At 37.5% G+C, this 24,520-nt stretch overlaps 1 protein-coding gene across 1 annotated transcript in view; it reads right to left on the bottom strand.

Annotated features, from left to right (window-relative positions):
* The window catches only part of LOC135686729 (protocadherin Fat 1), a 34,494-nt gene extending 18,781 nt beyond the window's left edge, over positions 1–15,713 (bottom strand). Inside the window, exons 1-4 of the mRNA XM_065203028.2 lie at positions 11,055–15,713; positions 9,735–9,990; positions 9,050–9,332; positions 3,748–3,960 (exon numbers count right to left, since the gene is read on the bottom strand). Of these exons, the coding sequence (XP_065059100.1) occupies positions 3,748–3,960; positions 9,050–9,332; positions 9,735–9,990; positions 11,055–15,243 (4,941 nt within the window). The 5' untranslated portion in view covers positions 15,244–15,713. The remainder of the gene's footprint in view (positions 1–3,747; positions 3,961–9,049; positions 9,333–9,734; positions 9,991–11,054) is intronic.
* Positions 15,714–24,520: the final 8,807 nt, after the last annotated feature.

Here is a 24,520-nt window from a genome sequence, read left to right as displayed (position 1 = left end):
GAAATGATCTCATTCTCTCCTACGCCAATGGTCGCCCAAAGTATACTTCAAATACGAAAGAATGGAGCATTCAATACTTACACAAAATAAAGCAGATATCAGCATGAATCATGATAGTTAAAATGCAACAACTCGGCTTTAAGAATATAGCTTTTATTGAAAACCAAACTTTATTCAAATTGTAATATCCGTGGGAGTGAATCGCCTTCCTGTCTCAAAAAGCAACAATCAAAGACAATATTTGAAAGCTCTTAGCTTAAATCCTCTATTCAGCCGCGGAGCATAGATGGAGGGGGCTTAAACGTATAATGGGGGCTAAACATGCTAAAAACCAAAAGCATTTTTGTTATGATTTTAAGAGCATTTTGGAAATTATGGGGGGGGCTAAAGCCTCCGTACCCCTCTGCGGTCCCTGCACCACAAAAATGGTTTGGTTGGTATCTCACTTCCTCCCAACCAACATTTATTTGCCCCCTATTTCTAGAGTCACGAGTGACTAGATGAACGTAATATGACTTGAATCACGTTAAAGGCTCGCACAAACCTTTCTCAAAAATTTACAGTTGCGCTTTTATTACCCCGGGCCTATTAATACATCGTACACGTGGCCTATTGCGAAGGCAAGTTAACGAGAAACAAATGTGTCGTTTTTTTGGCTCCAAGAATAATTGTAAATGGAGCAGACAATTGATACAAATTACAATAATTTGCCCAGATTAGTCTAATTGCATCTTGAAAATGTAGATTGCTATAGCAAATTAGCTTTGGCAGACACGATACTTGACGACACATTCTGAACGGAAATCATCCTCCATAAGTTAAGAATGATTATAATATCCGCCAAGAGGCGATGCACTTAATTACAATTTACTTGCTTTATCGTTTTTTGAGGTTTCCTAAAATGCAGCACCAGCATTCTTTATTACAGAGAATAACAAAGGTGCAATCCCTTGTGTTCTATGGACCCGGATACAAGGGGTTTCGTACGAGATCACATCACAAGTTACACTATTTACATATGCTAAGGCGGAGTGCATCCCCGCTTTGAGGCTATATCTAGCAATTTGCAGAGTTATGTATCAAACTCTTTGGGTGAATGTAGGACCAACGCATTTAGTAAGTTAATCCAAGGGGTGTTTACTCGGGGTTTAAAGTTGAAAGGAAATAAAATCAGCTTTTAATGCCCATTCATTAAAGAAATGGCAAGTCGTCTCTTTGCGATTGTAAACCAGAGTCCTTTCCCTTAACAGGTGGGCTGAGCCCTAAAGTAAGACATGAACTGTTTAAAAACAGACAATCATGTTAACAACATGTTCAATGATACCGGTTACGCGAATTGCAAAGAAGATGCAAACAAATTTCGCTTAATAACTTGTTTTGCACAAAGCATTCACGGTTTTGACTAAATAAAAGGAATTGCAGCTTCCTTCTCAAATGAAAGACTGTTGCAAAACATCAATTACTGAAGTAGAAGTTTGACCACTAACTATACAAAGAGAGAAAAGCATCATGCATAATAGAAACGGTGACGTCGAAGAAATTCAAATCGAGGCTCAAACAGTAAAGAAATACTGAGGATTCTCTGTCCAAAATGAGTTGGATTCTCTGTTCAAAACTGATAACTTTAACAGAAATTACCAAAGTTGCAAAGAGTGGTGACACCCGGAGCATACCTTAAAACTTCAGCACAGCTAGGATCAGGGGGTGAACCTCGGTTAAAAAAGGTACTAGATAAACCTCAACAGTGTTTCTAGGAAATTGAAATAGAAAATTACAAATTGAAACAGAAAAGCAGTGTGCGTTTTGCATAGTTTTTATGGTTAGGACCATGGGGCATAGGCCTTTGGGATTCTACAGACTGTTTTTAAAATTTACCAGCGGCATGCTATCAAAAAAAAGGTGCAGGTTACAATTCACATCTAAAAACCAAATAAGAATTAAAGTGGGAAGAACGCGAGCCAATCACGTGATTTTGGGCTACAAAAATTCAATGCTTTTTAACAGCAAAAATGACGTCCTGAAATATGAAAAACGTGAGCTATGGGCAAATGGGTACAGAGCGAATTACTCAGGTGGCATCCACGAGCATCGGTTTTCAGAAGAAAAAGGAAAACCGCACTTAACGTGTGCAAGCAAGGCCCAAAAATCAGTCAAGCACCGCTGTGCTCATGAGGAAATTTATTTTCAAATTGCTGAGAAAAATCATTCATTGCCTTTAACCTTGTACAAGCACGGTTTCCTCGTAATAAGGATGAAGATATCGATTTCGTCTCGAAAACTGATTATTTTGCAACAGCAAATGAAACCGCATAAGGGCAAACAAAGACGACGTCATGGAAAGAGAGCCCTAAATGGCTGCTAGGGTAACTCTTACAGATGAATTTCAATCAATTCACTCTCAATTTCAGCAATTCGTGATTATTTAACCAGAGTCAAAATGCCTCCTTCTCAAAACTTCTTCAGATTTTTGGATTTGCTTCATATTTCTTACACTCTCTTTTTAAAAAATAAGAACACAAGCTGAGGCTGATGAATTGTAAAATATAAATTTGAACAAAGAAATAAAACGTCCTTAATAAAATTTCAGCTTAAAGACGAGGAATTTTTGCCATTAAGGTGTCTTTTTAAAGAATTTTCGACTTTTCGGCAAGTCAAGGCTGGCTCACTCACTTTCTTGCCAAATAGGGCCTGAACATCACCCTAGAGTGCAATAGCTAGTAACTGCACTGTTTATACACTAATAATTTAAGAACAAATAAACATAACCCAGCTTTAAAGTTTTGGAAAAATTAAGCCCTCCTAAACTTCAATCTACTGGTTTGTATAAAAGAGTTTAATCAAATAATAACGAGACAGAGAATTTTTGAAAAACTTTACTCTGTTGTTGCCTAAACATTTTCTTTATTCCTGTGGTAAATATCTGAAATATCTGTATATCACATTCCTTTGAAAAATGTACAGACTGGGTTTTGCTATAAGCAAACGGAGAAAGCCGTTTAAGAAAGAAAGCGACTATTATTTCGACAGCAAAAGGAAGAAAATTTTCTGTTTCATGCAGGTTTGACAAAAAGGATTAGAAGCAGACAACAGCCTCTTGTACGACTTTTTCATACATTCTAAATAGCGAGGAAATTCCAAGGATACTTCTGTCGACGCCATAGGGCCAGTCAGCCTTTTCCCAGCAGAAGTCAAGACACACAAAATTGGATAGCCCTTTATCATTGAAAAAGGATCAGGTTAGCATTCAATTTCTCCCCAAATGACTGCGATTATTCGTCTACAAGCAACACGACCTCATCCAAACAGATTTATTATGATCGTGATCGATGCTCCATAAGTCGTATTATTGTACTTTGTTGTACACATTATCATTGGTCGTGCCTAAGAAGTTCCTTAAAAGGGCAGCAAAGTTGATGAGACTCCTCCGCAGAAGGTTAAAATCCATTTTTCGCCAGTTCTTGAAAAAATTTCGCCAGCTCTTGATGGTCAAATGCCTTGCATGATGAGATGAACGTGAATGCGTTTATTATCCCAGAAAATTGGTCACAAGATAGCAAAAAACAGTGAAAGACATATCATCAACGTCAGTAATTTGTCGAAATTCAGTTCTATAGAAATCGCTTTACCCAAGATCTGGCCTTAACGTTCTAAAAATGTTTGATGCGATTGCCAAATTGTAATGATTTTGTAACGTCAAATTCACTTCCGCAGAAATTTGATCGAAAATTATTTTTAAAGTTTGCTCACCTTGCTAGAAATGACACCAGAGAGATAGTCAACATGAAATTTGTCGACACAAGCGGGAAGAGATGAGCCATTGCATGGCAAAAGCTTGTAAAAGACCTGGATGTTGGAGATGGAAACATCAAGTACTGGTTGGGGCTCTTGATTTTCAGGAACAACGATGTGGTAAGTGTCATTGGAGAATCCGGGCTTTCTTTTGGCTGGGTAGACGGTAATCTAAAAAAGGAATATGTAGCTAAATTATTAGTTGTACAATAAATATGTGCCTATATTAGTGCCATTCTAACAAATATAATATGTCTTAATGAATACTTAACACGGTCTCATAACAACATCACCATACATTTCTATGTACATAAACATTTATAAACACGTTCAATTTAAATAAAATTGATCTTCTTTGCAATAGGCCAAATATTTAATCACATCAAATTACGCGGTAGGATCAACTGTGTACCCGGACAAAAAAATCAGCAAAGGGAAACCATTAAATCATTCTTTTGAAAACATAATGAAATATTAATGAGTCATAAACTCTGTGCAACTACGAAGACTTAAGACAGGTTTATTGTCAAGAATATTCAGTGCTGAAATAAAAATGATGCACTTAATAGATTTGAAGGCAAACGATGCATGCAAATTCAGAAATACGTAGGCTGCTACAATCTGTTGACAAATTGGCCCTAGCGATGCTGTTCGTTTTCAATCGACTCACGACCTCAAACGTTTAGGCAACAAAAATGCAGTCATGCAAATAGTTCGAGTATTGATAGCAGAACAAAAAAGCTACATGTTATAGTTTTCACAATCTGTTTTTCGCTTCAATCTCTTTCTAGCTTTGCCAACTGCTACTTTCTATGAGCGGCAATTTTAGAAGGCACAAAGGACAAAAAACGAGTTATGAGCAGACTTTGCGTGGCTAATTACAGGGTATATTTCAGTGCGAGGTGTGGTTTCCTGTGAACAGTATCACTTACAATAATTCGGTCTTACTACCTCAAACAAACGTACATAATTCACAGTAAGCTCACATTTAGGCCGACTGCCCTGGTGACCTAAGCGAAACGAAGATCTCATCCCGTGCCTAATCGCGTTTCTGTTCTCAAAATAATCACTCTTAAGAGTAGTTCTAAACACAAATGGTCATTTTAAATCCATGCGCGCAAAATAACCTTTTCTCCCGAGATTTGATTATGGAATTCATACGTAAGATGATTACTGTAGATATTTGTACACAAACTTCTCTGCTTAGAAACTAAACCGGCATACGCCTCAAAAGATAAGCCTGGGCACTGGCTTGTGTATAGTGGTTTTACTTTGCATTGTTATTATCACAAAGTTATAGCCATTTTCTTAATTTGAAGATGAAAAGTCTTCTTTGCAATCCGCAGACACGAGCATGAAGCAAGGAAGAGATTTAAAGCGGTGATGCAAAATTCGGCTGTAGAAGCACCTCAGAAGGAAGCAAAAAGCAGCTGATCCTGTTCATGACTTTTCAATGGGAAGCATACTTGTCTTCCCAACTGATACCCTAAAATCACTTTTTAGCATGCTAATCTCTCTTCCTGACCTGCACTGCATCAAAAGCGATGATCTTTTGGATTAAAAATTAGATTACAGCCCCATTCTTTGCGAGCATGCTAATATACGACCCAGTGACGGATCTCTTTCACAATTGAATATACATTTGTCTTCATTACTTTGTGGTATTCTTCCCATCTATATTCAATTGCCGTTCGTGTCAGCGTGTGAACCACGGGTGTTTCTACACCTCGGCGCATTAGGCAGCGCGGTTTGTCCATGTAAAATAAGGCTGTACACTCTTTTTTTATAAGAAAATTTTTATAAGAACAAGAGCCTCAAAACTGGTCAAAAGTTACGGAGAAATTAAGAACAAGCTGAGGCTGAGCTACTGTAAAATGAAATTTTGAACAACGTTTTATCTCAAAAACGAGGGTTTTTAGCCATATGTGGTTGTTTTTTCGATGAATATTCAAACATGGCGGCAAATGAAAGTTGTCTCACGCACTTTGTTGGAAAAAGAGGTCTGAACACCTCCCCAGAACGAAAAGCTAGCAATTGCACTGCTTACACCCTGTTAATTTAAGAGCAAATTAAGAACAATCCAGCCTCAGGTTTTCGAAAAAATTAAGAACAATCAGCCTGAACACAAATTTACTGGATCTTATCAAAAAAAGAGTGTATCTGTATACAAGATCCCTGCTGATGGAAAGCTGACATGAATTCAGAAGTTCTTTGTTTTGATTGGTTAACACCTAGCTATTTGAACGTTGATTGGTTTAGATCAGGCTACATTCCCCCTCAAAGCATGCTTCTTGAAAAGAGACACTCTACCTTTAACATAGTTGTGGCCGAGATGCTCAAAAAGAAGAACGACATTAAATCATTCCTATGTCTCGAAGCCTGCACCAACATGTGTACCATTCTATATTATTATTATTATTATTATTATTATTATTATTGCTATTATTATTTTATGTTTATTTAGAGTAGGCGTATAAAAATAGCTACAAAATAAAAGCTAATTCAAGCCTACGATGCTAATTCAAGCCTACGATGCTAATTCAAGATGCGATGCTCATTCGAGATGCGAGAGGAGCTACAATTTACGCACGCTTTCTTGAGAGAATGGGGCTATTCAGCTGCAAGGAGCTTAAATGCTGCCCCCGTGCATCCCAGGAGTGCGCTTTTGCAAGCATTTAATCGGGCTTTGGTTATCACCAATGTTTTACTTCCGTGTGGAAACATTGTTTCAAAAGACTTGGCGGAGGGTGAAAGGCTGTGGTGTGCAACTGACGCTGAAGAGGCACGATACCGGAATTTCATTATTATCACTAGAAAGCAATTTAATTTAGTAATGAAGTAAGCCGACTGCAGGATACAATTGTACGCGTTAATTTAGTAAACTGACCGAGGTCGTCTTAATTTTTATCCAGTGACAAGTGTCTTAAGCGTCAACTGTGATACAATCCTTCTCATTCTAGGGTTGCTTCCACTAATTAACGTTCTAATAAAGAGACCTGGCAAGTGTTAAAAACGTCATTTTCGTGTTCAACAGCTACACGCGAAAATGGCTGCGTGCATACCCTACGGAGGAGAGAGGAAACGCAGGCAAAAAGCGGTTCCATCGATGAAACCTCTTTCTTGTGGCAAACTGGTTAAAGAAAGTCCAGCAAGCTCAGTTCAATACTTTTCGTATATGAAACACTGTAAGAGAATGCTTGCAAAATATTGAAAAGAAAAAAGAACCCATTAGTAATTGAGTATTTCGGAAAGTCTTTCAAGACTTTGCTTTTGAATATCAAATGTGTTGCTGGTCGGAATTTCATAAGAAATACTATCTCAAGGCTTTCCAGCAAATTAACGGTTATTGGATAAATAAACCTAAGAACTGAAGTAAGCAGGAATAAAGGAATACCGATTCCAAAGAGAAAACATGAAATGCGACAAAGAAAATTGGAAATTGAAGTTGAAATCCAGTGAATTCGTCACCAGGAAAATCCTTAATCCTTTTTAAGGTAATGGAGACGAATGAATGCTTTGAGGTCTAACTCGTGACCTTAAGGCGACAATACGGTTACGGAAACCAAGACGCACACCTCTTTATGGACAACAGTCAGTTTCGTTCGCAGAAAGACAATATTTCATGATGAGGTTTTACAGGTTTAAGGAATTTTTAATAGGCCTTTATCCCATACCTTAAAACTGACCACATTTTGGACCTTGCATTCTTTGGTGTTTAACGCATTTTTGTGAGAATTATAAGCAGAGACAAGAAATCATCGCGGCCATTCAGTTGAAGGCCGTGGGTACAGCCAATTAAATCGAAAGAAACTTAAGTGACACGCCTCATCTTACTTTCACTGTTTTCCGAGGAAAGTTTGCAGAGCTTCAAGAAAATGTCTGGAGGGAGAACTAACACTTTTCTCGAATCTAATGATGAAATTCTTTCATATCAAGGGTGTTATAACTATCGGGCCTCCAGTACGGGCTTTGAACGACATCATGGTTGTTGCGATTTGTGACCAGTATATTGAATTAGAAAAACACAACGCATAGTTGTAAATTTTCATTTGCTCTACAACAGCCCGAAGACTAATTCAAGGAACATTTCATCTTCTATCTTTCATTTAAGAAAGACCTTAGTATTGAAAAAATGAAGTAGTAAGCTATCCAGTTTCCGTAATTCTCATAGTCTGCCTTTGTTTCTTGGTTTGATCGCCCAAAATGAGAAAATTCAAGGCTCTTGCAGCTGAATCGGTCATTTGAGGAAGAAAATACTCACTCATTTCACAATGCAATGTCGATTTTTTACGAAATGTATTGACAGAACGAAACAGGAAGATGACAGGTGAAGTTACAAAAGGCGAATTGAGGTCAATACCGAAACATAAATTATTCAAACTTAGGATTGAAAATGGTCCGGATAAGTTCGTTAAATTTGACTTTGTTTATGGAGGCCATTTTGTGTGTTGGTATGCTAATCCTGGTTTCATTATTCTATTGAGGTCAACATCTCTGCATATTCTAAATTGCATTCAAACTTTACTGTTGTGGTGAATCGATTTGATCATATCGGCAAGGTTTTTATGGTCTATAATGCTTCTTTGGCGTTCAATTCAAGCAAATGATAATGAATGTGAAAATCAAACAATCGTTGTTTCACAATTATAAATAATGCATAACCTGCTATTGCTAGTGCTCAGATAAAATGATAAGAGCTCTCAATCTCGCTATTACAAAATGTAAGTCGTTACATTGACATCGATTTCGATTCATTGACGCCCATTGTGTTTTGAAGTTCCATTGCATATTAAGATTTTTGGCATTTTTCGAACAAACAAACGGCACCACTCACAGGAAAATAAGATCTAGCCTTAGGACCCCTTAATTTGCTTCTCTGATCTCCTAGTTTAAGGCATTCCCTGTGGTCAACCGTAGGAAATTGCTGAGGAATTTTTAAAACCAAAGTCTGAAAGGAAATATTTAAGTGATTGCTATTTGATTGGGATTAAGGTCGACTATTGGGGGGAGGTGTTAATATAAAAAATCTGTGATGCAATCATTCGGCATCAAAAGGGGCATCGAAATATGTCGGACTAACAGGAATATAAGAGGTCAAACCTTTCAAAGGAAATCACTGATCATTTTGATTGAAATAGTGCACCTTCCAAATTAAGTATGATCAAAGATATTTGGGCATTATAAGTTGGCCTTTCGGTTTCGGAACAGGTTTCGGAACAATACGCCTACAAAAAGATTGAAAATCGAGAAACGAACTAACCTTGACTTTTGACTGATCCTTAAACGTACGCACTAGGCCAGAATCAGAAACTTCTACATCAATTGAAAATGTGCTTTTTTGATCTGACGCGAAACTCTGGCCAGAAGATATGACACCAGTGACAGAGTCGATGGAAAAGTGCCCACCACTGTTACCGCCAGTAATAGAGAACTTAAGAAGGGCGTTGGTTCCAATATCGTCATCTACGGCTAGAAGTCTTAGAATTGGAACACCAACGGGTATTGGACTAAAAACGTTTGTTGTGTACACGTGTTGTGTGAACCTACGAGGAATCGCAAACATTTAACAAGCAAATACAAATAGGTAAAGAATTTTCCATGCAAAGCAAAATGGCTGAAGATTACAGCATGGATAAAATAACTATTATGCTCTTATACAAGGCAGTTGAAAAATAGAATTGACAATTACAAGCAAGTAGAATGACTTGTGGGCATTCAAAGGTTCCAAGCAAGGCTGCATGGAACTTAACTTTAAAACATACATACCATGCAATCTAGTAACATTTAAATCACAAAGCAATCATGACCACAACTAATTCATCATTCAACAAACCATTCTTTACTTTGTACACAAGCATACCACAACAGAATCTTACTTGTGACAACCACCAGTTTTCTTTACTAATTGACATAAATTTGCTGATTTGATAAGAAACATAACTAACCTTGGCTTGTGGTCATTTGCATCCTTAATGTCCACTTTAACACAATATGTTGTTCGCAGCACTGTAACTGATGTGTGATCTTCTGCAAGCAGTGTCAAGATATAGTTACTTTGAACTTCTCTATCAAATGAATGGAATGCTTTTATTTTCCCTGATAGCACATCAACTTCGAAAGGAACAGTATCATTGAAGCGAGGGTTTACACCAATCAATTTGTATACAAGCTTCCCTTTGGAGATGCTATCTGGATCCAGAGCTGCAACAAATACATATTGTGACCTTTAGATTTTAATGGTTGGCTTGGCTCAGGGATATTTTAATGAGTTAGATAACAATGGCAGCTGATAACATGATTCTTTAGGTTAGAAGCAATGATGGCCTATATACCTTTTTGATAAAAAAGATAGAGTAAACATTAGGTGTGTGGATGTGCAAACTTCCTCAACAGTCTTGTAAATATCATTGTATCATTATTATTATTATGAGAAAGTATGTATGATTATTATTAGAAAGTATAAAAGATGATAAAAATATCATTGATTAATGCACATGTATTTGCCAATGGTTTAATACAAAGAGAAATCTTGTCTGTGACTTCTGTCTCTTTGATTATTGGTGATCAAGCACTGATTGAATGACAAAAAACTACAGTCTTCATATATAGAAAGGATACAACCAAAGACTTTTCTTTCAGTTTCATTTTAAATGAGACATTCATTACTTTGCCATTGGAATGTTATCCCCCAAATATTTTCATTCCAGAAGGCTTACTTGTACTAAAGAGACAATTCAATTAATACAAGGCAGATACACAATCCTGTAAAACAGAAATTGTTCTTTGCTTCTAATCTCACAATGCAACATTTTGTAAATATTTTGAAAATGAACAATTAGTTTTAGAGCTTTGGCAAAAAAGAACCATTGTACATATATGAAAGGAATCTTTTCAGTGCTGCTCTAGAGCCCTTAACTGCTACATGCAATGACTGAAATCACCTTAGTTTTAATTCATATCAGTACAAAGATAATTATTATGCTACGTTGTAATGGCAGGTATAGAATACAAATGCCATATTCGGTTTGCTCCATTTGTTTGACAACTTGAAGATGCCAAAGTAAACAGTTGCAGGTAAGGGCAGGGTCAGGTACCTACAAACAGCAATCAATTGAAAACAATGAAGGCATAAAACAAGGAACACCACAGATCATTGAGAATTAACCGTAAATGTGCTGATATTCTACTCTAGGATTCTTAAGAGCCAAAAAAACATAAATATTGCATGTACAGCAAATTAAAAAATTGAAAAAACATTGGCTTACCTTCAATTTGGGCAATGACTTTATTTCTTCCCTCATTTTCAAGAGCTTCAGCTTGGTAGCAGCTTTGAGATGTTTTGGGGGCATTGTCATTAAGATCCTCAACCAAGATGATAAAAACTGCTGAGTCTGATGAGTGGCCATTGTTAACGCTGATGACGATATCATATCTTACTTTTGTTTCATAGTCCAACTCAGAAATCTGGCTCAAATCTCCAAAATCGCTTATGTGAAATTTGTTATCTTCATTACCAGAAACAATAGTGAATTTCAAAAACCCCTCTTGGCCTAACACCAGCTTTGAGAGATGTTCAATGTGCTGTTGTTTGAGAATCCTTTCTGTCGACTCTTTGATTTTGTAAGTAAATGATTTTTCCTTAAATCTCACAGAACCAATTCCTTCACTTGGTCTTGCTTTAACACCAACTTCCAGATATGCTACAGTAGATTTTGGTGGAGTACCTCTATCTGAGATGCTTATACTTAAAAATTGATCTTCAAATGCAGTCAATTTTTCCTTTGTAGTAACAACACCTTTTGAGTCAATATCAAACAGGGAACCCTTCTCTAAAATTTCAAAGCTTAACTCTCCATTCTTACCAATGTCTCTGTCAAATCCAACAATTTGTGTAACAAATGTTCCAAATTTTTGAGCATCCTGTTCCCATATGGTTGATACTTTATAAGAGGCTTCGGGGGTATTATCATTTGTATCATCCACAGCTATTAACACACTGGCAAATGACAGCTGGTCTGCCAAGTCACGTTTGGAAACAGAAATGTTAAGCCTGTATGTGTCATGTGTTTCCCTGTCCAGTGATCTTGTTGTCTGTACTGTACCATTTGAATTCACAGCAAAATGCTTGAGAGCATTTCCATCCACAATATTGAAAACAAGATCTGAAACTTGCATTCTTGAGTTTGGGTCAACAACTGACAGCTGCAAAACATTGGTCTTTGCAGGCAAGTTTTCCTCCACAGAAACTCTGTACACGGTTGGATCAAAGTAAGGTGCCTTCATTACATTGTTTCTTTTGAGGAGAAGAATAGCAGCATTACTGTATACTTCAGGGTTGTCTTTCAAATGTGCATTTACAGTCAACCAGTAATTGGATCTTGGCTTCATAGTTTTGTCCCCTGTTGTTGTGCGAGATATGGTGCCAGTTTTTGAATCAATTTTGAAATCTCCTATTCCAGAACCATCAACTATTTTGTATTGAAGCTCTCTAGACCCTTCAAAAGCAGCATCAATTGTAATGATATCATTTTGATTCTTGATGTCTACAACAATAGGATTCTCTGATCTTAAGAATCTTGGTCTCTCAGAGGAAACTGATGGCTTAAGCCTGCAAACAAAGTGGCAACTACTAGATAGTGAGGGAGCACCAAGATCTTTAACAATAATTGATATATTATACACATGGTCCTTTGCAAGTTGACCAATAGTGAAAACATTGGTTCTTAGAATGCCATACTCATTATCAATGTGAAATATCCTTTGAAGTTTTCCTCTAGCAATATCATATCTCACTTTTCCTCCATTGCCTGTATCTGGATCAAAAGCAAAAACTTTTCCAAGCACTGCACCAGCAGGAAAATCCCGTGTGATCTCAACAGTTTGAATTGCAGGCAAACATTTTGGTGGAGTATCATTGACATCTTCAATGGATATTTCAACTGTTGTTTGACTCACTTTCTGATCCTGACTTGACCTATCTGATGCTTGTATGGTGATAATATACTTATTCTGCTTTTCATAATCCAAGCTAGAATTCAATGTTATCAAACCAGTATACTTGTTGAGAAAAAATAGATCTTTGTAGTCACTAAGCATCGAATAAATTACTTCTCCATTTCTCTTTTTATCAGGGTCACTAGCACTCACTTGTACCAGTCTTGTGCCAGGTTGTGTTTGCTCCGAAACAGAAAAATGATACTTTTTCTGGGAAAAAATTGGTCCATTGTCATTCACATCTGCAACCTGAATCTGAACATCAACCTCAGCATATTGGGGTGGACTGTCAGTATCATAGGCTCGTATTCTCAGTGTATAGAATGATGTTTGCTCCCTGTCAAGTTTTGATGATAAATATATTGTCCCATTCAACATATCAATTCCAAAATTGCTATCAACATTGTAACTCCCAGATATAATTGAGTAAAGGACCAAGCCATAGCATTTCAGCTGTCTATCAACAGCTAAAATTGTTGTAATATAACTTCCAACAGGCAGGTTTTCTGACAGCAAAATTGGATTTTCTGGTTTCTCTAAAAAAATTGGTTTGTGGACTTTTCTCTGGGGTGTGACAATTGGGCTAAACTGTTCTACTTTCAAACCTTTCTCCCACTTAGATCTTTCACTGATTGTTTTCTTTACCAAATCAAATAATGGATTGTCTGTACAACTTACATTGACAGTTCTTTGATGATTATTTGTAACAACAAATACCACCAAATCCAATTTATGTGACAAAAATTTTCCATCAGAAACACTGATGCTTATATGGTGCCTTTTTCGATCAGCTGGAATAGACTTTAGGGTCAGATCACCAGTATGTTTTCCAATACTGAACATATTGCCACTTGCGTTATAGATATAACCTGTAGTTGATTGGTCAAGATCTAAGGCATTGATTCTCATCACTTTTGTACCAAGTCTTGCATTTTCTGCCACACGAATTCTGCAGCTTAGAAATGGCATTACAGGTGGGTTGTCATTGGTCCCTTTAATCGTAACTTTCAAAATCATCCTTCCTTCGCGTTTTATTGGGGCTCCGAAATCTGAAGCTCTTAACAACAGGTACAATGTTTGTGGAACTGATTTCTCACCATCCCTGTCAAGTCTTTTTACCACCTGCACAGCACCATTGAAGGGGTCAATATCAAAGTAAGTTTCATTGGCATTAGCAATTGAATATATGATCTTGCCATTTAATCCTGTATCTAAGTCACTTGCCTTGGCGTTGTATATCACTGTGCCTGGTGGGGTCTCCTCTACAATTTCAGTCGAATCCTGAAACTGTTTAAATACTGGAGAATGGTCATTGCTGTCCAAAACATTTATAGTTACTGTTGCTTTCCCTTTAATCCGGTTTCTGTGGAGAGCAATTACTGTCAGGTTGTAAACCTTGGCCTTTTCATAGTCCAGCCATTCAACGGTGTAAACCTGTCCAGTACGGCTATTAATGTGGAAAAATCCCCGCTCGTTTCCATCAACCAAACCAAAAAGAACATTAGGAAATATTTTCTTCGACTCTTGTTTTATTTCAACTCGGACGATAGGAGTAAATGGGGGTGATATTTCCGCCACTGAAGCGATGTAGGCACTGTTCGAGAATAGCAGCGATCGATGTTTGTTGCCATCAAAATTTTCCTGTCGCTTGTCACGCCGGCGGCCACTTTCCGGGTAGCCTTCAACATCTAAAATGTTTATTCTGACTGGCAATGGGTCTGATTGTTGCTGCAGTTTCCCATATGGACACATATCTTTTGCAATAATGTGGAAATCGTAAGAACGTTTACGTTTGAAATCCAAAGGCTTGATAAGCGACAACGCGCCAGTCCGGTAATTCAAAGAAAAATCTCCTATCTTTAAGACTTGGCTAGGTTCGATGAAATAAAGAACTTCGCCGTTCAACCCACTATCAGGATCGTTTGCTTTAACTCTCAAAACTGTACTCCCAACCTTCACGTTTTCTTTAATATTTATTTCGATACTTCGGTTAACAAACTGTGGTTTGAATTCGTTGATATCCAAGACGTGCAGATATATTTTTGTGCGATCTATCAACTCTCTAGTTCGACTGTCGCGGGCGATAACATTTATAGTGTAAACAGACTGAATATTCGAATTCAAAACGCCGTTTGGCATGACTCTCAGGAAAACAAAATCAGCAATTTTCTGCGATCGAACTGAGAACCTTTTAAAATCATCAACAACTTCATAATCGATTTGCGTGTGAGCATCATAAATATAAATACCCATTTTCATATCACATTTTATTGTTGTCCATGTGCTTGTATGAGATTCCTTTATACTTGCATTGTAAAATCCATACGAACCGCTAGTAAAACGGAGACGCGACTGTGTTCCCTTCTCCTCACGTTTTACATAGCGACCACGAATCTGGACTTGTGAAGTAGCGACCTGCAGCAAAAGGACAACAACTAGCAGCACTTTCGCCCCATCCATAGTTCGGCATGAATTTCGAAGAGTCAATGCTGTGGCGGTTTCGGTCCGTTTTGTTCTCGTACTTCTTGTCAAGGAACAAACCTTCGTATTTCTGCCAACTAAACTGTCCTCACGTGTAACCGAAAGTAACGGGAGTATCGCTTAGCCAAACATCAACTTCGCATCTTGACGAAAAACGTTAAACTCACGAGCAAATGATATGGGTTCAAAATAAGAAACATTCGCTCACAAATACATTTCAAGTTCTATGCCACATTCAGAAATCGAAATTGGTTCAAAATCCCCGCAATGACGATTTCCCTTCCCTTCGTATTACTTGTGGCATTTCCTTTCATAGGGAATTCGCCTAACTTTTCTACATAACATCCGTCTCTTTACAAAAATACTCATTCATTCCTTCAGACAGCGAAACAGTAGTTATCGGTCACACAGATGAGTTTTAAGATCATCCTTGACAACCGTGCACAGAACAAAAGATTGTCAATCGTCAATTATCGGCATGTTGAGGTCAGCCAATCAGACTAATGTAATAGAACAAGAGCGTCAATCAATGTAAACCCATAGCGACAGCTCTCGTGAAATGACTAGTGGCGCAATGGGTTGGTTAGCCTCTGACGTATGGCTTCTTCGGAAATAACGTCTAAAATTCTTGTAGAATAAATTAATCATGAATGATAATTAATTTCACGAATCTGAAATTATCGAAAAATCGAAACTGTGCCACTTTTTTAGCAACTGTATTACATGATTTTGGTAAAGCTGGTTCAAAATATTGGACAGAGTGCAAACAGGATAGTTGAGTCATTTGCCTTTAGTTACATCGTTATTCACTACTGATTTAAACAAACAGCCAAATCCCACAGCAGCGATCGTCCACGCGTTCAAAGAGACCTCCAGACGCCACCAAAGAAAAGGCAAAACTTTTCACTACACAGTCAGCTCAAATTTTTCTATAGCCCTGTGTTTCAGAGGTCTCTTAAAAAGCCGAAATATCAATAAATAATCTCCCACTTTTGTTCTTGTTTATTGTTTGGCTCTTTTAATAAACACAGCCAAAAGATAACTTATTGTTTACAAATGTATACAGACTGGGAAGCACGATATTCAAGCAATGGGGAAGCCCCAGTTGGCCCCAGTCAGCCCCAATTTGTGGTATCTTTTACAGATGGAAACAAAACAAAGGAAGCGTTGAAATAAGGAAGGCCTGTCCGGACAAGCTTGAGTTAACAAAGGATGTCCTTTGCAGTTATTAATTACAGTTTGGCTTTGTACTGGAGAATGAAGATCCTGGCCAACTTCTTCAAAACAATGCACAAACAAAGAAAGAAGTGGAGTCAACAAATTTGTTGAGGCAATGTTACCCTAACCGGCTCATTTATTGAAACATACAGTAATGAAACCAGCTCCTGGAGGAGGAGCCAATGGTAACAACTCAGTGCAGTCGGAACGAAATTCAATTTGGGGGGGGGGGCTGCCCATTGTATTCCTTCTCACTCATTACATTGGTTTAAGGGGAAATATACTACAATTATCAGGAAATATTGGGGCCGAGACACCCAATAATTTACACGATTTTAAGTGTTTTCTTTCAAAATGTCGTCAAAATTGGACCTTAAAATGAGCTGGGCTTTGCGTGCTCATAAGAATAGGAACTGAGCTGAGCTGAACAGTAGAGCCGAGCTTTTTGCAAATCCTTCTGCTATGGGTCTTTTATTTGCCCTTGCTCCCCCCCCCCAACTTTTCAACATTTGTCCGAGCTCCTGTGTATGCTTTTCCCATTTACCAAACTGGAAAGCAAGAAATGTGAATTTGTTTTCCACAAAAGGGGGGCTATGCCCCCAGCCCCCTCCTTCGTTGGGGGCCCTGTGCTGTCCTGCTTGCTGTCAAACGGAAATTATGAATATTTACACTTTTCAAAAGATGCAAATCTGTTTTTATAACAAAATCTTTGCTAATATGCTAGAAATCGGAAAGGGATGATTTGGCAAGAGCAAAACCCACCTAGATCAAAATCTCTGCTCTGCAATCACTTTGCTACAACAAGTATAAATGGATCTAAGGAACGAATTATCTCTAATGGGGCATCCGCTCTTTGAAAATAAAAGAAAAGAGACACTTACCATTAAAAATAGATTTATTTTGAAAGTCAAGAAGATACCAAGTACCTTTTCTCATTCATTTTCCAATGGCTCGAAATAAGAGCTGACCCAAAATATTATCTTTAACTGGGAAGAGCAGTACTCTATATATCTTTTCATTAGCCGTGTTTTGCATAATTTTTCTTTCTGCTACATTTAGCAAAGAATCTTTGTAAAATCAAATAGCTGATTGGCATTTGTTGGTGATTATCATATAACGAAAACATGGAAGGTATAGCACCCTTAGGATCGTGGAAAGAATTCGATACAAGGTTGGCAAAACGTCATTGAAAGTGAGGGAATGTTCGGATTATTCAGGCTGTTAAATGAATGCCATAAAATTTTTTGGCAATAAAGCACTCATTGTATGGTCGGTGTCATATGCGTTTCGGTAACCTTATACATTTTGGTCCAGGTACACAATCGCATGACAATGTTGGTTATATAAAAACGTACCCAAGCATCTAAACAATTGGGTACCAAAACGAATGGTTGAATTTAGCATGCAAAACAGTTAGGGTACACAAACGCATGACAATTTTGGTAATGAAAAACGTACCCAAGCACTTAAACATTAGGGTACCAAGACATAGAATCTAGCATGCAAAATGGTCCGGGTACACAAAGGCATGACAATTTTGGTAATGAAAAACGTACCCAAGCACTTAAACAATAGGAAGAATCTAGCATGCAAAACGGTCCGGGTACACAAACGCATGACAATTTTGGTAATGAAAAACGTACCCAAGCACTTAAACAATAGGGTACCAAGACAAATGGTAGAATCTAGCATGCAAAACGGTCCGGGTACACAAGTGCATGTGCAGGATAAGTCAATCAGGAAAATAATTTCTCGAAATTCATATAAATCCAAGCTTCAAAGCTTAGGCCGAGCCATCGCCAGCTGCAATCACGGATTGGAACTTTAGAAAGGCTGGTTGGATAGAATAGCAAGCTGAACATGGAAATTCGTCGAAGCAAATTTTAGACTCCCTAGGTGCATGAAAAAAAGTAATCGTACTTTTTTCATCAAAACAGATTTGTGGCCTGGGTGCCAGAGTGCAGAAAATGAAGAGAAGAGCAGAGAAGAGTCTCGGGTACTTTAAGATTGTTCTTATTTCAAAATTGAGTTTTCTGCAACTGCATACTAACAGTTTCAAAGATCACTAAAAAACGGTTTTCAAGACATTTGTAGTACTGATAAGCTGATATATCTGTTCTGTTTTTTGACATTAAAGTCGATTAGAAATATTTGCTTTTAATGTTCAAAGGTTGTTCCTATTTTTTGTCGAATCGAGCCTCCGTGTTCTTATAAAGTGTGATCTGTCAAAGAAACAGGAGTGTAACCTCAAAGTTCTATTATTACACACTCTTTATAAGAATAAAGTCTATAAGAATATTGAGACCCAAAATTGCTGAAATTTAAGAATAATAACCCAAGGCTCAAGCTTTGTCAAGAATTTTATCATATGCTGATTTGAGTATTTTGGAAAGCAAAAAATGCGAGTCTCGCGCTATTAAATGTCTTGAGATAAGACGTATTCAGCCTTGGAGTCATTCAGGGACGCCTGCACAAGATTAGGGCGGGAGGGGCAGTGTTGGTGCTGAGGGCAAATCGTAGAATTTTTCTACTAACATGATCGAGTATTCCTATTTAAGGAAGGAGGGTGGAGTAACATAACAAAATGTTAACATGCATATGTGACGACCTACAGCTGAGTTTTTCTACCATCAATGATAGCAAATACTGTTTTATCCATCTTTGGTTTCTGGAGTACTTTTCAGGGAACAGGTCTCTTATTTATCTACTATTATCTTTGCCGCTCTCCCTCTTTTTACCCACCTTGCTACAGGCAGCCTTTTCTAATATTTTCTAATAGAAATTAACATAACGAGTGCGGTCAAAGTGATCATCAATAATCAATAAGATTCTGTAATATTTTCTTACATTTCAGGGCACTTCTTGCCCCCTCTGCCCCTCTTCGAAGAGGGCAGGAGGGGCAGTTGCCCCTCCAGCCCCCCTGGTGTTGGCGCCCCTGGAGTCATTAAGCCTATTGGGCTCAGTTAATACGACTCAGTTACGTCTTGTGTCGCTTAAGAATAATTTAAGAATATTAAGGCTTGGCAAAAAATGAGGTATTCTTATAAAAAAGTGAGCATACCCATATAAGCAATCAGCAATCAATGGGAAATGAGTATAAAACAGGGACGTTGTGGCCCCTAGAAAAGGGCCGGGAGAAAATGATCATAAGAGGGCCTGCTCATTTGTATGACATCTCCAATCACAAACCACAGGTCGCCAAGAATGGTACGTACCTGGAAACCATGCACCTACGAAAAATTAAAAAGATGCCAGTTTTTATCAGCTTTAAAGGTTCATTTGCCATGTTTGTTGTGGTGTGTCCTCTTTTCTCTAACCACAGTCTCTTTAAGACTGCAAAAAATGTGAAATAAGTCAAATGCTTTTGTCCACATTTGCTACAAACACAAACATGACAGAGCACTTTTCCGGCCATGCCCTTTAAATTAGCTTGAAATACATTTCAAAATGTCTTTTACAGTTGTTTACCAAGTTTTACAACTTTTTAGGCATACTTTGTTGCGTTTCGTTAAAATTCAGTCCTTAAATTGGAATTCCTGGCTTTAAGAGACCTCTATACCTCGAGATCTTGGGGCAGTTTGCCCTTCCTTGTCCCCCTCTCAGCGGCCCTGTTTTAATTCACGCATCTCTTTCACAGAGGTCTGTTTGTCCTGGGTTTTACAAACTCACTTGAAAGGGGCCCACCGGGTCAAAGAATAGAATGTCCTGCCCAAGCCCCAGCTTGGAAGTACTTAAAAGTCGGTAACAAAATGATATTTCATTTTGTAGTTGTTTCAGCGACCCCGGCGTGAGAATAAGGCCTTCATTTTCGCTCATGTGTTCGAGTTACCCTGGGTACCAGACTCACTATATAAAATAAAATCTATTATTTTATATAGTGAGGCTGGTACCCAGGGTAGTTCTCGAGTGTGTTGGCAGATTTTTGAACATGTTCATAAAAATGTAAAAACCTTGAAAGGGACATTTAATTTCAATAACATAGGTGAATAAACGTGACCAAAGATTCAAATATATGCGCTTAATGTGACTGGTTATTTTTTGTGATTAATATGATATCTATGCGATTAATGTGTTTTTTTGTGATTAATGTGATTAATGTGATTGATTTGTGATTTAAGTGTGATTATTTTTGAGAGCGTACGTGATTTTAAGCAGTGATATGCCTCTCGGTCAAGAGGTATCACCCTTCTCTTAATGATATAAAAGGACTGCATTCTGTGTCATCCTTTATGAGTCTTTATGCATGCATCGTTATCGTTGTTCCGTGGTCTTCTTGTCTTGAAAGAAAAGCATACAATTTCTAGAGATACCAGCTTTTCATATCCGTGAATATCAGCTTGCCACTGTCCCGGTTGACGCTGGATCACAGCAGCATCAGTTCCAGTTTCCCGGCAAATTCCTGTTTTGATTGTCGAGAAATCATGTTAACCGCTTCTTGGGCGCCGGGCCAATGATTTAACAGAAATTCGACCAGGTGATTCCGACCAAGCCGTGTGTGCTGTCTGTCTTTCTTGCCGTATCTTACGCCATGTTTCATTTGTTTCCATATAGTTGGGGCTGTTTATCACATTTTACACTGTTCATGTAATAACATCCTACACAGACAGTGGCGTATATAGGAAATTTCATTGGAGGGACGAAAAACTGAGATTTTCGACAAAAATCTAACAAACATTTTTAATTTTTTCATACATTTAAACATAGTTCCGTTAAGTTCAGTTCAATTCAATTCTTTTAATTTAAACTTCCTTTATATACAATTTCTCACTACAACTACATTACAAATAATTAGATACAATGTTCACACATTACATAAAATACTTATGATAACGAGCATTAAATAAGAATTACGTAAAATATTGTTTACAGGGGAATCTTTTTAGGAGGAGCTCTCTCAGTCGATGAACTAATCGAGCAGAGAGCGCCCCCTTTTCTAAGGTGGTTTTGAATGTAATTGATCATTTACATGAGCGACAAGACAACAAATTTCGCTTCAGAATTAAATTTGACAATTCTTGTTGAATAAAAAGGTCTTAAGCTTTTGACCATACTGGCAACTGACAATGCTCTTTTTATATCTACTGGAAGATTGTTCCAAAAAATTAGCACCAAAGACACGCACAGATCTGATACCAGATTGCAAAATATCTTTTCGTTCTAGAAAATTTCATTTTTGTGGCTTGCGGTGTGCCAAATAAGTGAGCATTTGACACATATTCAAAAAAGTCATGACACAGACTCAAAACATGACATAACGACATTAGAACTGAAGTAAAACAGTAGATAAAATATAATTAATTACTCAAAGTCATGTGTCATAAATCATACTAATTGAAAATTTTATGGTCTTCTCTTCGCAAAAGGCATTTTTTAAGTTGCCCATCTGATTCAGAACAACTGGAGAAATCGTTATAATAACCTTTAAAAACTGTCTTCTCAAAATGTAACACTTAGACAAAAATAGAAAACCGTGTTATATTTCCAACGAGATCAGAAATTTTCCGACAAAATAGCTGTTTAGCTTTACAGGGGGTTTTTTGTCCCCCTGCCCCCTACATCTACGCAACTTCACACAAATAATTGAAAATTAAAAGGAACACCAAGACAGTATTTAGATTTTTCAATGTACAGTGTATGTCAGTCTAAAAAGCTATAAAAATGTTACAAGGGGCTGTTCTGGAAGAAACCATCGTGAAATATAATCATTTATAGCCTCCACAAGAGTTAGTCCCCCCCCCCCCTTGATCAGGGCCTACCCCATGATTTGAAAGTGGGGGACCAAAGCTAGCAAATTTAGGGGGCAAGGCTTCTTTCCTCTTTTACTGCAGCTTTGAAACTACTTCCTGCGCCTTAGTCATTGACACACCCGAAAACGCACCCTCGAAAACGCCTCAGTCATTGACAAAGCACCCCTAAATGGCAAAAATCCTCGTTTTTTAGACAGAATACTTTCAAGGGGGTTTCATAAATTTGTTCGAAGTTACATTTGCTATACCTCAGCCTCACCCTTCTATTAATTTGCGTCACAGGCTTCTTCCATGTAAACAGTTTCAATTTCATATCTGGTTGAGTTCATAATGTTCATAATGAGAAAATGATCGGTTTACCCAGCAGATTTTGCATGCAAACCGCTTTGTAATGTTGCAAAATAATTTAAAAAGGAAGTTAAATCCAGCGAGCGCCAGTTTACTTGCCATAAAATGGATTACAACAAGAAACAATAGACGAACGATAAATAAACGCCAGATTTTTATACCACTGTTTATAGAGATCATGCTTAAAAGTCATGGGAAAGGTTGAGTGTTTAACTACACATTGTTAAAGTTTTGTTTAATTAAACATTTACTCTCATTTGGAAATTCTATGTCCAATAAAAAATCTCTTCCAGAAAAAGAGAACGGAATATCACATTCAGTTTTATTTTACTTTCAAGATAGGTTGTTTGAAAACATTGAATTCATGGAAAGAACTTGCTGCGTAAGTTCGGTAAATTAAATAATCTTATGATTTTTTCGGGCAACGCTTGAAAGTCACACTGAAAAGTCAGACTGTTTCAAGATATAGACTTTTTGTCTTAGCACTTTTATGTCTTAGATTTAGGCTAATGGACTAGAATTGGTTCATTGTTATAAATCATAGATCCTTTTAGTTAAATTGAATTTTGCCAAACATAACTAGTTTGGGTAAAAATCGAATTTAACGCCAAAGCATGAGCAAGACAAAGCTAAAAAACGGTAGAGTCATCCTAAGTCTGACATGAACACAGCAAATTAGATGCTTGAAGCGTCGGTTACCCAAAAGCTCATTTATACATTTCTCCAGCTATCAGTTAAGATAGAAAACATTGCCGTCGGAACGAAATTCGTATTGAGGGGGGATGCCCGTTGTTTTCCTTCTCTGTTCCTTCTTAGTTTAACAATTATTGGGGAGCTCCAGCCCCCACCCCCAGCCGCCCCCCGGTTCCGACGGGCCTGGAATGACGGTGGCTTGAAGTTATTTAAAAAATATCCTCCTTAGCTACACCAGTCTTAGAGCAAAACTTTTGTTACACAAAGGAAAAGACCATGTTCTGCTTATATTCGACAAAAGAATTTGTCAGCTAAAATGGAAATGAAAAAGAAACTGCATATCCTCAGAAAATATGTGGAATTTCATCGTAAATTACTGTATCCCCAGTTGTTTAATGTGTGAGATTTAAAGGTATCCATTTACCGAAAATTACTCCCGAGCAACCTCTGACACATGTTTAATTGTGACAAAATTCTATGTAAAAAAAGCATTAAAGATTTGTATAAAAACAATGAATGTGATGCGTCATACTTTAGCAATGATCATTTGTTGATCTTTGTTCCTTTCAGATTTTTCACTTCTAGTGACAATTCTAAAAGCCTTTTTAGAAGTCTATGTCCCAAATATGAAAAACACCATACCCTTTTGAGAGAAGGTAGGTAATGTGATATGAATAGGATGGGTGATAAATGATTTTTAGCTAATACTCCACAGTAAAACGTTGGAAAACAGGCGTTGGTTTATCCTTCACAACATTTTTACTTTATCAAGACCATGTACCTCTGTCCCCAACAAGAGAGATTTGCCAGCAAGGCTACTTTTAAATCATCAATTTGATACTTAGTGGCTTTCATGGAGAACATATCTTAAATAGTTGAAAAATTAAATACCACAAAGTAAATCCTTATATATCCACATTTCAACGTCTGGGATTATTACCAGATATGACAATTGTCAAGTTATTGCTTTACATATCAAAATTCCTGGTTGATAACATAAGACTTGCAATTTGCCAAAGAAACATTTTAAAGTAAGGCAATCTGGTCTTATCGAATTGCACGTCTCTGCATGTTGGAACAATTTGCTATATTTCAAGGTTTTGTTCAGAAACCACATGTTATCATTGCTGCTCATTGGTGAATATACAGGGATTCAATGATATTCTTTCATTAGCGGAGAGCTGATATTTTAAGTTTTCCCGAATTCCAAGCCTTGTAACCAGACAAAAGGAGGGTCAACAGAGAAAGTA

This window comes from Rhopilema esculentum, chromosome 6, assembly GCF_057945365.1.
Source record: "Rhopilema esculentum isolate cy_ngs chromosome 6, ASM5794536v1, whole genome shotgun sequence".
Taxonomy (NCBI): Eukaryota; Metazoa; Cnidaria; class Scyphozoa; order Rhizostomeae; family Rhizostomatidae; genus Rhopilema; species Rhopilema esculentum.
This window is presented reverse-complemented; position numbering and strand designations above follow the sequence as displayed.